The 15,942-nt window shown below is 50.4% G+C and overlaps 1 protein-coding gene across 7 annotated transcripts in view; it reads left to right on the top strand.

The window, feature by feature from the left end:
- The window catches only part of RGS9 (regulator of G protein signaling 9), a 39,975-nt gene that overhangs the window by 19,282 nt on the left and 4,751 nt on the right, over positions 1–15,942 (top strand). For 2 of the 7 annotated variants that reach the window (XM_054645331.2, XM_077188164.1), the window contains exons 10-17: positions 5,594–5,623; positions 6,213–6,274; positions 8,338–8,451; positions 9,347–9,462; positions 10,336–10,423; positions 10,933–11,071; positions 11,688–11,773; positions 13,965–14,079. In XM_054645331.2, the coding sequence (XP_054501306.2) occupies positions 5,594–5,623; positions 6,213–6,274; positions 8,338–8,451; positions 9,347–9,462; positions 10,336–10,423; positions 10,933–11,071; positions 11,688–11,773; positions 13,965–14,079 (750 nt within the window). Of the gene's footprint in view, positions 1–5,593; positions 5,624–6,212; positions 6,275–8,337; positions 8,452–9,346; positions 9,463–10,335; positions 10,424–10,932; positions 11,072–11,684; positions 11,907–13,964; positions 14,152–15,942 lie in introns of those variants that run through there. The other 5 variants (XM_077188163.1, XM_077188162.1, XR_013184711.1 and 2 more) reach the window with 4 other exon arrangements.

The following is a 15,942-nucleotide window of genomic DNA, read 5'->3' as shown; positions in this document are numbered from 1 at the left end:
TGGTGGAGACAACAAAATGTTTTGGAGACACAAAATGTTGCCAAAAATGCATATTGTAGACCATAAAGATACAGAATCAGTGAATGGAGGAGAATAGAATCAGTGAATGGAGGAGAATAGAATCAGTGAATGGAGAAACAGCGTGAGGGCTGTGACTGGGTGAACTGGTCTGAAATCACACAGATCCAGTCAGTGGATGAGCAGCTGGAGCTGCTCTTCCCTTTCTCCATCAGCCCTCTGAGGTGATCCTGTCTTTGTGCCCTTAGCAGTGTTCATTTGGAAGCAAAGTCAAAACATCTCTCAGCAATTCAATGCAAATGTTTCTGCCATCACCCTCACAGGGCTCCCACAACTTCCCATTCCTGCAGCAGCCTTTAAACATCTCCAGCCAAGGCAGGATAATTGCTTTGGCCAGCTGTGTTCTGTTGCTATAGAGACTGAAAAGGAGCAAAGTGTAGGCTTGGGGTGTATTTTATTTTTTTTTCTTGCTGTAAGTAGCAGCTGCTGAAAAGCCTTTTTCTCTTTTTCTTTTTTTAAGAGTAAAGAAGTAGTGGAAAGGGAGAGGGATAGAAAGAGGAGTGAGCCAACTTCTCACCCACAGTTTTACAGCTGACATGGAAGGGATTTTGGGTTTGCAAATGGCCTGAAGAGCTGCCAGTGCTGGGTAGCACGGGGGGAGGGAGCTGAGGGATCTCTGCCCACTTCCCCCCTGGCCATGAGAGGCAGGGGAGGCTCCAAGGAGGGCAGAAGCCCAAGGACACAGTTTGGGGTGACTTCCCTGCCCTTCTCCTTCTCTGAGGAGGGAAGGTTCTCCTTGCTCCTCCTTTTGCTTTTGAAAGAGTGATGGAGAATACAAGAGACAGCCCAGAGCCCTCATGGAGCCCCTTTTGGACCAGCAGCTTCATTTTTGTCCTCTGCAGGCTGCTCTCAGCAACACCTGTGGCTCAGCAGCCTTTGGAGGAATAAATGGGCCAAGCTCTGGTTTCTGTCCCTGCAGAAAGAATGGGCCAACCTCTGATTTGTGTCCCTGTTCCTTCTCAATCTGCCCTCACTTTGTTGGCCAAATTATGGAGTTTTTTATCTTGGCAGTTGAGAAGGAAAGAAAAGAATGAATTCCTGATTTCTTTGAGGCTGACATTAGCATGAACATCTCTCCTTCCCTTGCTCAGACCCTTTGGTGGGATTCTCCTCCCTCACAGACGGGGTCCTCTGGGGATAAACAGGTGTTCAACTCCTTTGAAGGGCTTTTATTGCTAATCCATGGGCAAACCTCGTGCTTACAATGAGTTAGGGGTTGTGGATGGGCAGGAGGAGTCAGGTAGAAGTAGCCACCCATTGAACAGCTAATTAAGGGATGTTTTAGCCTTTTTTTGCTGGCTCCCAGCTCACACCAAGCCTCAGTGCTTGAGAATGCCCCCTGAGTGCCTGCAGGAGTCTGCACAGCCTCTGCCTCTGGAGCCAGAGTCTTCCTGAAAGAGCTTTAACTCCCCCCAAAATCCCTGTACTGCACTCAGGGGCTGCTGAATGAAGTGTCCTGGTTTGGGTGCAGCAAATCAGCCACAGATCAATGAGTCACTGCTGGCCTTTAATTTCATAAATCCCTGCCAGTTTGCCTGATAAAGTTCTGCTGCATCATCACAAGTTTGGAAAGCACAGGGAGATAAACAGGGGCAAAATGGCCATTTGAACAAAGCTGGGGGCAGCATTGATTTCCAGCTGCAGGGCTGGATGCACCAGCACAGTGGAGATGAATGTTGGGATAATCCAATGCCAGAGTCAGGATTTGCCTCTGCAGGAAGAGTGGAAGAGCAGGGCTGCACTGAGCAGGGGTGTTGGGATGGGCAGAGACAGCTGGGCTGCACTTTGCAGGGTTGGAGAGGCTGATCTTCCTTACCCAGGGCAGATCTTCCTTGCCCAGGGCAGATCTTCCTTACCTAGGGCAGATCTTCCTGTCCAGAGTCTGATCTTCCTTACCCAGGGCAGATCTTCCTTACCCAGGGCAGATCTTCCTTGCCCAGGGCAGATCTTCCTTACCTAGGGCAGATCTTCCTGTCCAGAGTCTGATCTTCCTTACCCAGGGCAGATCTTCCTTTTCCAGGGCAGATCTTCCTTACCCAGAGGCTGATCTTCCTTACCCAGGGCAGATCTTCCTGTCCAGAGTCTGATCTTCCTTACCCAGGGCAGCTCTTCCTTACCCAGGGCAGCTCTTCCTTACCCAGGGCTGATCTTCCTTACTCAGAGGCAGATCTTCCTTAGCCAGGGCAGATCTTCCTTACTCAGAGGCAGATCTTCCTTAGCCAGGGCAGATCTTCCTTACCCAGGGCTGATCTTCCTTACCCAGGGCAGATCTTCCTTGCCCAGGGCAGATCTTCCTTGTCCAGAGGCAGATCTTCCTTACCCAGGGCAGATCTTCCTTGTCCAGGGCAGATCTTCCTTAGCCAGGGCTGATCTTCCTGCCCAGAGCTCTGGAGGGAGCCTGGGCTGCTCTGCCCTGCTCTCAGTGACCAATTCCCTGCACAGGATTCCAGGGATCAGCCTCAGCCTGCCAAGCTCTGTGCATGGAGGGCAGAGTGAGGCTGGAACTGCAGTGTCCTGGTCCCAGACAAGCTCTGCAGAACCTTCTTCACTCCCAGCTCCTTCCAGGCATCCACCCACAGCTGTTTCCAGGTGTTGATGAGCTCTGGAAACAGGGAGGCAAAACCACCATGAGCATCATCTCCCCAGTGTGGGCAGGAAATCTCCCATGGGCAGAGGAGCAAACAGGAGGCTGGCAATGAGCAGAAATCCCAGCTCTTGTAGGAGCTGCTGGCCTCAGCCATGGGCTCAGCTCCAGGCAGGGCTCTGAGCAGCTCCTGGCTCTGCAGTGCCCAGGAGCACAGAGCTGGTGGCACTCAGGGTGTCCCAGTGCCAGGGGCTGTCTCAGGGCTGTCACAGGATGTGGCACAGCTCGTGGCTCTCACTTGGGACAGACTGAGGCCTTGCAGTAATTGCCACGTTGGTTTGGAGGCTGCAGTAATTGGGATAAGTCACTCATTAAGGGCATTGCAAAATTAATCTCATTATGAGAAACCACTCTTTTGTTCCAAAGATGATTTCCTTCCAAATGAGGCAGGGTGGGTGGGTGGTGCAGGGCACTTTGGCACGGCTGCAGTCAGCAGTGGGGGTCAGGGAGGGTGGGCACAGCTGGCAGTGCTCACTGGGACATGGAGGGTGCTCAGGGCCACTTGCAGCAGCTCTGAACTGGGAACTGGGGGCACTGGGAGAAAGGGAAATGAAATTGTGAGCAGCTCTGGGGTGAAATAGCTGAGATTCCTCCCAGTTTCTGCTGATTTGAGAACTGGAAGGGGCTGAGCACAGGCAGCACCTGCAGCCTCCCAGGGTGTTCAGCACTGGGCTCCCCTTGGATTTGCTGCAGTTCAGTTTGTGCCACTGCTCAGAGATGCTCAGCCCCTCTCTGGGGCAAATCCCCTCCCCACCTGGAGCCCCCCAGCAAAGCCCCCCTTGTTTTGCCAGGAGCAGCTGCCCTCCACACAGACTGTGCCAGGAGGGCATCCTTGCTGTGTGGGGCACTTAAAAAAAAAAAAATCTTGCCTTGTTTGCTGATTTTTCTTCACCCACATATAATTTTCCTGTTGTGATGGCATTTTAATTGACCCCTTTGTGTCTCTGTATAACATTTCACTCACTGTGCTCTCTTTCTCTTTCCCACAGCTGTTTGTCTCGTGTGTGTGTGGTGTGCTGCCAGCCCCTCAGGCCCCTCTAGAAGATAACACCACTTTCCTGCCACGTGAGCTGCCTTCAAGCCACTGTGCCAGCACCCACTTCTCCTTCCCCACTGCACCAGGCCTGCCTGAGGCCCCAGCTGACAAAAAAAGTGGAAGAAAATAGGGGTTTTTAAAATGATTTTAACGTGTTGAAATCACTGCTCTAGCCACAAGTTCCATCAAATGGAGCCCTTCAGCTGGCACTTGTAGATCTGATGAGGCCTGGTTTGTGTCTCAGATTCCCCAGGGAGACAGTGAACTCCTGTTGTGCAGGAGGGCACAAACACAGGTCTCCAAACAGGACACTTTAGGGCAGTAAATGCAATAAATCTCTCTGTGCAAGCAGGTGATTTTTCCCTTCCATTTCTGCAGTCTGTCTGAAACAATGACACTCTGGAAATGAGGGGAAGAAATGGAACGTGGCCTGGAATCAGGGATGCAGCTGAGAGCAGAGAAGGCTGAAAAGCTGTTCCTCAGCTCCTCCATCATTTATCAGGGTGTCCTAGGAGCTTGTGAATCAGCAGGGGAGGTTGTACAGCCCTGTGAGCAAGGATCCTGCTGTCCTAGAGCTTGTTCTGTGCCCTGATGTGTCCCACAGGGGCCAGCACAGCATCACTGCTGGGTTTTGCTGCCCTGTTTGTCCCTGCTGAGATGGGCTGTGCTGCCCCTCAGAGCTGCTCATGGTATTCCCAGCAGGAAAAGCTTCCTCCCCTCACAACACCACTGGGAGGGCTTTTTTTGGTGGCCAGGCTGGGTCAGAGTCAGGGCTGGCTCTGAGGTGGTGCTGTAGGGATTGGGCTCTGCTGCATTTCTGGCTGCTGAAATGGTGAGTTCAGAACCAAGTGTCAGCAAAATTGGGGTGTTTTTCTGCCTTGTGGAGAAGAGTTTCTCCCTCCTGAGCAGGACTGGTGATGGTTAAAGTGCAAAAGCAGATCAGTGTCCCCACAAAGCAGCCCTGGGGGAGCATCCTGCCTTTCCCAGAGCAGGGGCAGTTTGGGGTCTCTGGGGAGGTGAGGGGAGAGCAGAGCTGCCTGTGCCATTCAGTACCAGAATCTTCATCCCTCATCCCTCACAAACTGCACTTCTCCAAGGCACTCTGCAGACCCCCACCTGCCACAGGGTTTGTTTGATAGAATAATTTTGGGGTGCAGGTCTTGACTGAAACAGGAGCTGAGCAACTGAAACCCTGCCTGAGCCTTTAAAGGTTTGCTGGGAGCATCCCTGACTTAGCCTGTCTTGCCTTCTCCCTTCTGCAGTTTATTCCACACAAATAACTGTGCTTCAAAGGAAGCTGTGTGAACAAACACCCTGCAGTTAATTCCTTGCCTTCGATTGCCTGCTCATTTGTGGATGACATGTAACATAGGCTGAGTTATTCAAATCACAACCTAAACACCCTTTGCACAGCAGATACTGCTTCTGAGGCTTTTAATTGTGGTGTTTATATTTTGCAATGTGTTGGTTCCTGTCTCCTTTAGCTAATATTGAATGATCTAATCTGTGTCTCGTAAATGAATCTATTTTAGCTCCATTAGAATAACCCCTTAATTGAAGGCATACAGGCAGCCTGTGATGGGAGAAGCAATGCTAAACAGTAAATACAGCTAATGGGACAATTTACCGTGTGGGGATGCTCTTAGCTTTGATGATACCCTGATTAGCTCAGCTGCTGTGTTTGATTTTAATTGTAATCAGAATTAATTGGAGAGCGCTGCACAACGGCAGCACTGCAACGGTGTTTCCATGTCTAAAAAAAAAAAAAAAAAAAACCAAGTGTAAGAAGCACCCATCCCAATGTAATGATTCTTTTTTTTTAATATATTTTACAGAAAAATACTATGGAATTCTACAGGAGAGAGGTGAGTGGTGCTTCCCTCACTTCTCAGTGTTCATCCTGTGTGGCTCAAGGCCCTCTGTGCAGGGCATTGGCTCTTTGAAAAGCAGAATCCCTGCCTCATGGAGCTTTTATCAATGTAATTTCAGGACATTCCCTCCCACTGCAGCTCTCCCAGTGACGGGAAGGCTCTGGCAAGGACAGACACCAGGGCTGAAATCCAATAGATCAAAATTAGTGGTGGGGAAATCACGGTGGCGCCAGCACAGAGACAGCCAGGAATCAATGATAATTACATGCTAAATCATCCAGAGCATTTGTAGGTGCTGAGGATGGGAGCTATTATTCAATTTCTATATAACATGGGGAGTGCTTTTTAATTACTTGCACATTGCAAAGTGAGTTTCTGATGTTTGCAGTGAGCTCAGTGAAAACAGACATTTTACTGAGCCAATTCAGGGATCCTGGGGTTCCTTGGACATCCAGCAATTAGAGAAGAAGCAGTCCCTGCTGTAATTAGCCCCACTATGTGGGAGAGAACCTGTCTGAGGTTTAGATAGGCCTTATCTTCAAGCCTCCATGCTCCTAACCATGGCCATGTCTGATCCCCTCAGATCATGTACTATCAGCAGGCTATCCTGAAGACCAGAGTGAAATCTTCTGTCTCTCTTGGAGGGTAAGTCCTGATTTCCTTCTGTCCACACATTAATTAGTCTGCAGTGCTTATCTCCTGATGAGCTGATGAAGCTGTCTGCTCTGGCAGCTGGTGACTCAGCCAGGGGATCCATGTGGTGGCCCAGTGCTGTCTGGGCTGTCTGGGAGGAGGAGGGGGGATCAGAGTCCCAGGAGGATGAAGAGGCTCCCTGGGAGCTTTGCTGCAGAGCAGCACCAAGCCCTGGGCTGAGAATCCCACTGAGATCAGGAGGTGCTGACACTGCTCTGGTCAGCTGTGATCCCAGGGGAGGATCCAGCAGTGTGTCTGTCCTCAGGAGGAGCAACCAGCAGGACAGACTGACCCTCCTGTCACTGGTCCCCACCCTGGCTGTCCCTGCCCCATGCTGGTGCTCATCTCTGGCTGTGTAACCTGCAGAGGGAAACAGCCTCCCCACGAGCATCCAAGCAATTAATTAGCAATTCCCCTTCCCAGTGGGAGTGTTTCCTGATCACATTCTTGGTGAAGCCTCCAGCCCTGGCTTTAGGCACTGGTGTGTTTGTCAGAGGCATTCCTCCTGTGCTGACCAGGCTCCTTGAGGTGCAGCCTGAGCATCTCCTGGTGCACTGCCATTGCCACCAGGTATTCCTGTCCTAGCTGACATAAACAAGGTGCTCAGAGCAGTTCCCTGGGGAATCATCTTGGATGAATGGAATGGGTGGAAGAGAGAGTCTTCTGAGAGCCACCACTTGCAGGGCACCAGCAGCTCTGCTCATTTTGTCACTGACTTCCAGCTCAATTAAAACTCTGCTGCCTCAATTCTCCAGACTGTGAGCTGGAGCTGGGGACCCCTGGCTGCTTTCCAGGAACTTTGTGGTGTTTCATTTTTGGCAGTGGGGCTTTTTCTCTCTTTAGTTCTGGTGGGATGATGCTTATCACCTAGATCAAAAATCTCAGGAACTTTGGAACTCCAAAGTGTCAGCTGCAGGGTTGGGTCCAAATCAAATTATTATCAATGGGGATATGAGCAGCAACTGGGCAGTGTGCATGCTTCAGAGTATTGCAGTGATTTAGGAGAAGCTGCAAAGCTCTTCAAGATTACACAGCAGTGGTACCTGAGCTGACAGGTTTAGATTTGCTTGATCATGGGCTGGAGTGCCCAGTGCAGGTGCTGGATGCCTTGGCATTCCCAGTGGGAAGGGAGGATGGAGCAGCTGTGTGCCAGCCCTGTGGTTTGCTCTGGGCAGGAGCATTTTATAACTGCAGGATGTGTGCCAAGGTGCCTGTTAGCAATGGGCTCCTGGACCCTGCACTCCCAGCTCTGAGCACATGAAAGCATTTTGGCCTGGAAGGAATTTTAAATGCAGAAACCAGAGGATTTTTTTTTTTTTTCAAGAATGAAAAAGGGAGGCTGGAGCTAAAATTCCAGGACATTAGTGAAATCAGTTGTAATTAGAAGCCTGGCCAAGTTAGAAGGTAGCAGAAGTGTTTGTCTGGTTCCTGATGGGAGAGAGACAGCTCTGCTCTGTGCCAAGCCCTCAGAGCCACTCACAGAGGAATGAACCCTGTGGTAGGTGATGGAGGAAAGGAGAAGCTGGGATGAGCCCTCAGCATTCCCTGACTTTCCCAGAGCTCCCTGAGTTCTCCCATGGCCCATGGGAAGGCTGCAGAGAACCCATCTGGGTGAGCACAACCCCTGTGTTCCTTTCCCTGACACTTTCCCCCAGAGCAGTGCAGGATCAGGCCCTGGCCAGCTGAGAACAGGAGACAGAAACTCTCCTTAAGAGAGTCCTAAATCTCTCTTCCTTAAAATGAAAAGGCAGAAGGAGGTGATGGAAGAGAGTCTTGTACCTCCTTGTATTTGAATTGACAATTTCACTGTTTCAAAAGGAGACTTCTGCTGGGAAATGGAAAAGATTACCTGAGCTAATGAATTGATTTTTCTAGGAAGGCAGGGGCCACCTTCCAGATCCCTGTGCTGAGAGTCCTGCACCTCTGAGGAGATCTGTAATCTGGTTTTTGGCTATAATGGGGCTGGCTGTAATTCTGCCTTCCAAATTCATATTTTGGTTTTGGATTTGTTGCAGGGTTGTGAAGTACTCTGAGCAGTTCCTCTCCAATGATCCCATCCTATCTGGATGTCTCCCCAGCAACCCTTGGATATCAGATGACCCTGACTTTTGGGACCTCAATGCAAAGCTGTATGTATTTCTGTTGTTTTGCCTGCCTGTGGTTTACAGTGACCTTTATACTGATAGAAATCAGGAAAGGGAACCACTGATTTTTGTTGTGGTATCTGATCTCTGCTCACAAGTAGAGATGTGTTCCCTTTCAAACTTCTTTTGAAATTGGGAATACTCCATGCTGAACTTTCTGCACTGCTTTCTTCAAGTGGATCTTTCCTTAACATCACAGGAATTGCTGAGCTGATGATGGGAGTGTGCACTCAATCCCTGCTGATGGGTCTGATCCTCCCTGGGATGAGTGGAGGATGAGTCCTGCTCCACCTTGAGCATCCCTGGAGTGGAACAGGAGCAGCTCAGGGTCCAGCTGCTCCCCTGGCTCTCTGCTCACCCCTCAGGCTTCCTTAGGAGAGGCTTTGGGTGGGAGGCACACACTGGTGCTCCATCCCTTCTCTGGGGCCTCCCTTGGTTTTCCCTTTGGATAGGGTTTGCTAATTACATGGTGGCATCTCAGGGCTTGGAGCTTCCAGCATCTCAGTGGTTCTGAGAGCAATCCTGGACTCACTGTATCCCAGCAGACATGCCCAGGGGATGCCTGCACTGAGTGCCTTCATGAGAAGCAAAGCTCTGGGCAGCCACCAGTGCCTCCTCCAGGATGGGACTGAGTCAAACCTCAGGGCAGGCCTGGGCTGTCACTGTGAGAGCTGCAGAAATCCCAGTTAAATCCTCATCCCACTGCAGCCCGAGTTGTTTAATTACAACTTACTTAGTGGGTTGACTTCAGGAGCTCATTACACCACTCTGGAAAACAAGAGAATGCTGAGAAGCCCCTTGGCCCCAGCTAAGGGCATTTTGGTTTTAATTAATCTGCTGATCAGAGGAAGCAGCGGTGCTGTGTGTGCTCTCCCCACAGGGTGGAGGTGCCCACCAGGATGCGCGTGGAGCGATGGGCCTTCAACTTCAGCGAGCTGATCCGGGACCCCAAAGGCCGCCAGAACTTCCAGATCTTCCTGAAGAAAGAGTTCAGCGGTGGGTGGCAGTGTCCCTGTGTCCCCAGGCTGAGGTGACACGGCTGCTGCAGGCTGTGCAGCCAGGGCAGGCGGTTCCATCTAGTGGCACAGGACACACGGTACAGCCCGGCGTGTCCCCACCTGGGGACAGCCCCACAGGGCTTACATTGCATTTTAGGAAGGAATTCTTCCCTGTTAGGGTGGGCTGGCTCTGGCACAGGGTGCCCAGAGAAGCTCTGGTGTCGCCCTGCTTTTTTAAGATTTTCTAAGCCTTCTGATGTTTGCATTCTTGTAGCAAACTTTCTCACACACTTTCTGTAAATAACTTATTGTTTTACATTCTTTTATGGGAGAAGAGAAATTTGATAGACTGTTAGTTTGTCCAGTGTCATTGGAGAGGTGGCACTGTCACTCTCCAATCCACTGTCACTTTTGGAAAACTATAAATGTTGGAGTCAGAAAATAAACTTCCCTTTTCTTCACCTTGAGAGCAGCGGTGTGTGCGCTCGTGTTGTTTCATGTCCTATAGCGACACTCGGGCTGCCCCTGCATCCCTGGAGGTGTCCAAGGCCAGGTCAGACAGAGCTTGGAGCAGCCTGGGATATTTGGAAGGTGTCCCTGCCCATAGGACTGAGATGGACTTTCAGGTCCCTTCCACCCCAGAGCATTCCATGATTCTCTGACTGCTCCCAGAGGAGCTGGAACTGGCTGAGCTCACACGTTCTTAGAGGTGTCAGTGGGCAGAGAACAGGGGAAAGCTGTTTTCCTCTTTCAGTCAATTGGAAAGACTGGTTTGGGGCCAGCAAATTGTGCCAAACAAATCCAGGAGTTAATAAATGGGATTGTGTTTTCCTCAATCTCACTCTCTGCTGATTGTGCCCATGTCATGCAGGAGAGAATCTGGGTTTCTGGGAAGCCTGTGAGGATCTCAAGTATGGAGACCAATCCAAGGTCAAAGAAAAAGCAGAAGAAATCTACAAGTGAGTGTGAAAATTTTCCACTCTTTAACTCTTTGTGCATGAGTCCCATCACCTTCCACAGGTTGTCATTCTCCAAATGATTTATTCCTAAGATTTTTACATGCAGGCTGTTATCAGATGTGGCTGTCTTTTGTCCCCACACAGGAAAGGAGCTTTTGGAGATGAAAGTAGAAATGTTTTTTAAGTATATATTTACTTTTCCTCTCTGTTCTCTGTTATATTTCAGTCTTAGGATGTAATTTAAATATTGGTATGGAATAGCAAAGTTCTTGAGGCTGCCACAAGCAAAGTGGGGAGAGGTTTTTTGCTTCCAGTGACCTAAAGTTTGGCTTATATTATGTACAAGAGGAAGTGAGTGCACTGAGTCTCTGATGAAGAGAACATTGATTGCCCAAGATCAGGACAGCAAACTGCAGCAGGGAGCTGAAGGGACTTTTTCATTCATGCATAGACAGGAGTCTGTGAATTCTCCAGCTGCTAATGGCACTGTTGATTCCTCCTCCTGGCAGGCTCTTCCTGGCTCCAGGAGCAAGGCGCTGGATTAACATCGATGGCAAAACAATGGGCATCACAGTCAAGGGCCTGGAGCACCCTCATCGTTATGTTCTGGACGCTGCTCAGACCCACATCTACATGCTGATGAAAAAGGTTTGTTATTTGCTGCCAGAGCCTGAGGGGGATTCCAGCCCTCTGGGCATTCCAGAGCCTTTGTGTGCTATCAGCTGTCCCTTCCAAGGGGCTTTTGTTTGAAATTCCCTCAAATTTGCTGAGTGAAGCAAGTGCTGCTTCAGGCATTGGTATTTTGCTGCTGCTCCTTCCCTCTCAGCCTGTCCCCAAGGTGGTGGGGGTCAGGTGGCTGCTGCAAGTCCTGCTTTCAATTCCAGCTTCCATGCACTGCAAGCAGCAGAACTGGACTGATTTTCACCCACTGATGAAAAGTTTGGCTCCTGGAACACAAGCTCCTCACCTTGCAGTGACTCTGAGACCCTGCTGGCCCAGGCTAAGCTTCATTCAGATCTTTTGATCTGGGTCTTACCTGTGAAGCTTTATTGTGAGATGGAAAATCCTGGGAATTTTACAGCCAGATGAAAGGATATTGGTTTAAATAGCTACATTTGCCTGAAAGATGCAAAGTCCCTTGAGCTGCTGGGGGAGATTATCCAGTTCCCAGCCTCCCTGGCTCCTGAGCAGCTGTATTTGGTGGTGATTTTAATAAGGGTGTTTGCAGCCCATAACTACCAGTGTCTCTTTTTTCTCCTAGTAGGACTCCTATGGCCGCTATTTAAAGTCTCCAATATACAAGGAAATGCTGGCCAAGGCTGTTGTGCCACAAGAGGGTGTCAAAAAAAGGCAAGTGAAACTGGCTGTAATTGTGGGGTTTGTTTTTCTTGTTGTAGCAAGGGTAGAAAAAGCCCAAGTTGCAGCAAAATTATGATGATTTAGATGTTCTCTTAATTAAATAAAATGTTGCACTTCGCTTTGAGACTGATGGTGCTGTTTATTCATGAGCCCTTTGGAAAAGGCTTGTGAACAGGAGTGGAGCTGCTGATTGCTCAGCTGCCTTCTCTGCTGGGTCTGCTGAGAAGGGCTGGGATTGTTGAATTAGTTCAGGGCTCCTTTCCTGGAAGGAGACAGCACTGGTGTCTGAGCATGGGAAAACTTCTGCCCACCAAACATTGGCTGCCAGAGCAGAGACAGACCCAAGGTCTGGGAAAATCCATGGGATTTGTGTGGTAGTGTTTGTAGAGGTTTCAGGATGAGGGAAGAGATGAGAATCTTGACTTTATGTTTCAGAAAATGGATTTATTATTTTATGATATATATTATATTAAAAGAAAATGATATGTTAAAACTATACTAAAGTAATAGAAAAGAAACATCAGAAAGCTAGCAAAAAAAAAAGAATAGAATGATAATAAAATCTTGTGACTGCTTACAGCTTCGACACAAGTAGCTGTCATTAGTTATCAAGTAAAACCAACTCACATAGACCAATCAAAAATGCACTTGTTGCATTCCACAGCAGCAAATAATTATTGTTTACATTTCGTTTCTGAAACTTCTTAGCTTCTCAGAAGAAAAAATCCTGTCAAAAAGGTTTTTCATAAGATGTGTCTGTGACAATCTGCTCATCTCTGCCTGGACAAAGCTCACCCCTGGTGTCAGGGAAGGTGGCATTTGGGAACAAGCAGCACCTTGGGAGTGACAGCTGGCACAAGGTGCATGGCCTTGGAAATGGCTTTTTCCCAGCAAGATGAAGGTTACACAGCAAATTCAGGCCATTTGAGCTGCAGCTGCTCCTAAAGCTGAGCGTGCAGTGCCAGCCTGTGTGGTGTTTGTTTCTCTGTTCCACTCACCAACCTAGCAGGCAATAAAGAGGAATCATGGACTTTCACACTGTTGTTTCATCTAAAGCCTGTGTTAAGTCAGTGGGAAAAGCCCTGCTGCTGCCTGGCCTGGGGTTAGGTCGGTTGTTCCCTGAGCCACACTGGCAGAACCTGGCTGATCCCAGTGATCCTGCCTTGGTGTTTGTCTGTGCTGGTTCTGGACCCCCCAAATCTCAGCATCCCATTAAGCTGATCCTGCCTTGGTGTTTGTCAGTGCTGGTTCTGGACCCTCAAACCTCAGCATCCCATTAAGCTGATCCTGCCTTGGTGTTTGTCAGTGCTGGTTCTGGACCCCCCAAACCTCAGCATCCCATTAAGCTGGAGGTGGTGCCTCATGCAGAGGTGGCTTGGCACCTGTTCCCACTGCTGGGTGCTGCTGGAGCAGGCAGTAGGTGTTTTTTGGGGACATCACAGACACCAGGAGCACCCACACTGGTCCCTGCCTTGATCTTCCCGAGGGCACTGGAGAAAACTCCATGGATGGGAGGAGTTTGGCTTCACCCTGAGTGTGAGTTATGTGCAAACACAACAAAGGAGTGATGTGGGTGTGACCATGCTCACAGGGGTCTGAGGATGAGGGAAGAGATGAGGATCTGACTCCATGTTTCAGAAGGCTTGATTTATTATTTTATGATATATATTATATTAAAACTATACTAAAAGAATAGAAGAAAGGATTTCATCAGAAGGCTAGCTAAGAATAGAATAAGAAAGAAGGATAACAAAGGCTTGTGGCTCGGACTCTGTCCTGTGATTTGCCATTAATTAGAAACAACCACATGAGACCAATCCCAGATGCACCTGTTGCATTCCACAGCAGCAGATAACCATTGGTTACATTTTGTTCCTGAGGCCTCTCAGCTTCTCAGGAGGAAAAATCTTAAGGAAAAGCTTTTTCATAGCAGATGTCTGTGACAATGTGGGTCTGCTCTGAGTGATGAGTGTCTGTGTGCCCTCAGCAACAGGCCTTGGACACTTTTAGCAGTCCTGCAGCTTGTGTGTGACACTGACTCACCCCGTGCTGTTTAAAGCACTTTGCACTCCTCTGGCCATCTCTGTGTCCCAGCTTGTCCTGCTGGGTCACTCTGCTTGCCTGGGGGAGGTTTTGGTGCCCTTCTCCTCAGTAACCCTGTCCTTGCCCTCTCTCTGCCCAGCACGGGTTTGTTCGGACGCCGCCACCTCCGCTCCAGCCCCAGCCCCATCATCCTGAGGCAGCAGGAGGAAGAGGCCAAGGCCAGGGAAGCCGCCAACACCGTGGACATCACGCAGGTCATGAGCAAGCTGGATCGCAGGAACCAGCTCCAGAAGGAAGCTCCTCCCAAGTAGGCTCTGAGCCCCGCAGGGAAAAGACAAGGCGAGGCTGTGCTGAGCTTCGTCTCCCCTTCCTGAAGGTGTCAGTGCTGCTTTAGCTTTCCCAGGCCGGCTCTGCCTCCCGCACGTTGCCATGGCTGCTGGAGAGCAGATGTCCCTTCCCGGGCATGCCGGCTGCTGCTGTGCCAGGCTCGGGGGGCAGCACCCCGCACACCCGGGGGGAGATGCTTCCACAGCCCCGGGAGGCTGCAGAGCCCGGCCGCCGGTCCCTGCTGCTCCAGGAGTGGGGTGGCACCGGGCAGAGCTGTGCCCCAGTGGGTTCAGACCAGCCTGCCTTGGCCCTAAGGGGATGAGCCTGCAGGGAGCAGGGTGAGGTGACCCAGCCCAGACTGTCCCTGCCGGCCTCCATCCCATGGGGGGCTCTGCACCCTCCCAGGGGCTGCATCTGGCACCCCCTGAGAGGAGCACACCCCCACTCCAAGAGTCCTGCACCTCCAGCCAGCACCACAGGCACAAGAGCTGCTCGTGGGAGCAGTAGCAGGAGCATTTCTGAAGGTTTAGCTGACCTTCTGAATTTGAATGACACTCCCACATCCCCTGGCACGCTGGAGATGATCAGCAGGAAGCTCTGCTCTGCTCTCCCTGTGACTCCCGTGCTGTGAGCTGGGTGTGCAGGTGCAGAGAGCTGCTCCTTGCCAGAGCCAAGAGAGATTTTATCCAGTCCTTCCCACCTCTTGTCTTGTCTTTTTCCTGCTCTTCTATTTTCTGTTGTTAAAAATCCAGCAGGAGGTAGCTGCAATTGTCACTGGCTTGTAGCCCAGAGGCAAGGGAGAACAGGGTAGAGGTGTTAAGAGCAGATTTCAACTTTAGGTAGTATTTTCTTTTTCTTTTGCTCCGTAGAATAAGGCAAGCTGAAATACCACATTAGTGCTAAAGAGCTCAGGGATTAAGATTCCAGGCTTTGCTGGAAAAGCCCAGCATGCCTGGACCAGGCCAATGGTTACCAGAAGTGAGAAGATTCCTGCAAAGCCCAGTAAAGGGAATTGAAGGGACAGAAAGGGTTCCTTGTTTTTTAAAATTCTGGGGAAGGAAAGGAACTGGGTGGAAGCACTGAGGTTTGGGAAGCTGCCTCTCTCCAGTTCACATTGTTCATCCCTTTTTAATACTGGTAGGATTTTACAGAAGAGGGGAGATCACAGAATCCCAGAATGGTTTGGGGATTGGAAGGGATCTTAAAGCTCATCTCATTCCACCCCTGCCATGGGCAGGGACACCTTCCCCTATCCCAGGGTGCTCAGAGCCACATCCAGCCTGGCCTTGGGCACCCCCAGGGATGGGGCAGCTTCTGGAGAGAGCTGGCAGGGAGTGGGAGCCCTTGGATAGGGGGGTGCATGCAGGCCCTGGAGCCCTGGGGTCCTTGCAGGGCAACTCCCTGTGAACAGGGGACAGTCATGATGTCACTGTGTCCCCAACAGTGACTCTGGCCCTCCTCGTGGCAGGATCAGGGCTGGACACTCTGATCTGGTGTCACTCCTCTCCTCCACTTGTGGCTGAGCCACAGAGGTTGTCCTGCCCTTCCTTCCCCCATCAGTGATAAACCTCAGAGGAATTCAAACTGAGTCACCCCAGGCCTTCCCTCTGATGTGTGTGCTGAGGCTGTTCTCACTCCTGCTGGAAGCACAGGCACATTCTGCACTGCTGGACAGGGGAGCAGGCTCAGGCTGCCTTTTTTCAAATTTAAACCCCGAGGCTTTGTTACATCAGGTGCTGAGCACCCTCAGCATACTTGGACATCAGAGCACTGGAAGACTCTCCAGAACC

The sequence above is a fragment of the Agelaius phoeniceus genome, chromosome 19 (genome assembly GCF_051311805.1).
Source record: "Agelaius phoeniceus isolate bAgePho1 chromosome 19, bAgePho1.hap1, whole genome shotgun sequence".
Taxonomy (NCBI): domain Eukaryota; kingdom Metazoa; phylum Chordata; class Aves; order Passeriformes; family Icteridae; genus Agelaius; species Agelaius phoeniceus.
This window is presented reverse-complemented; position numbering and strand designations above follow the sequence as displayed.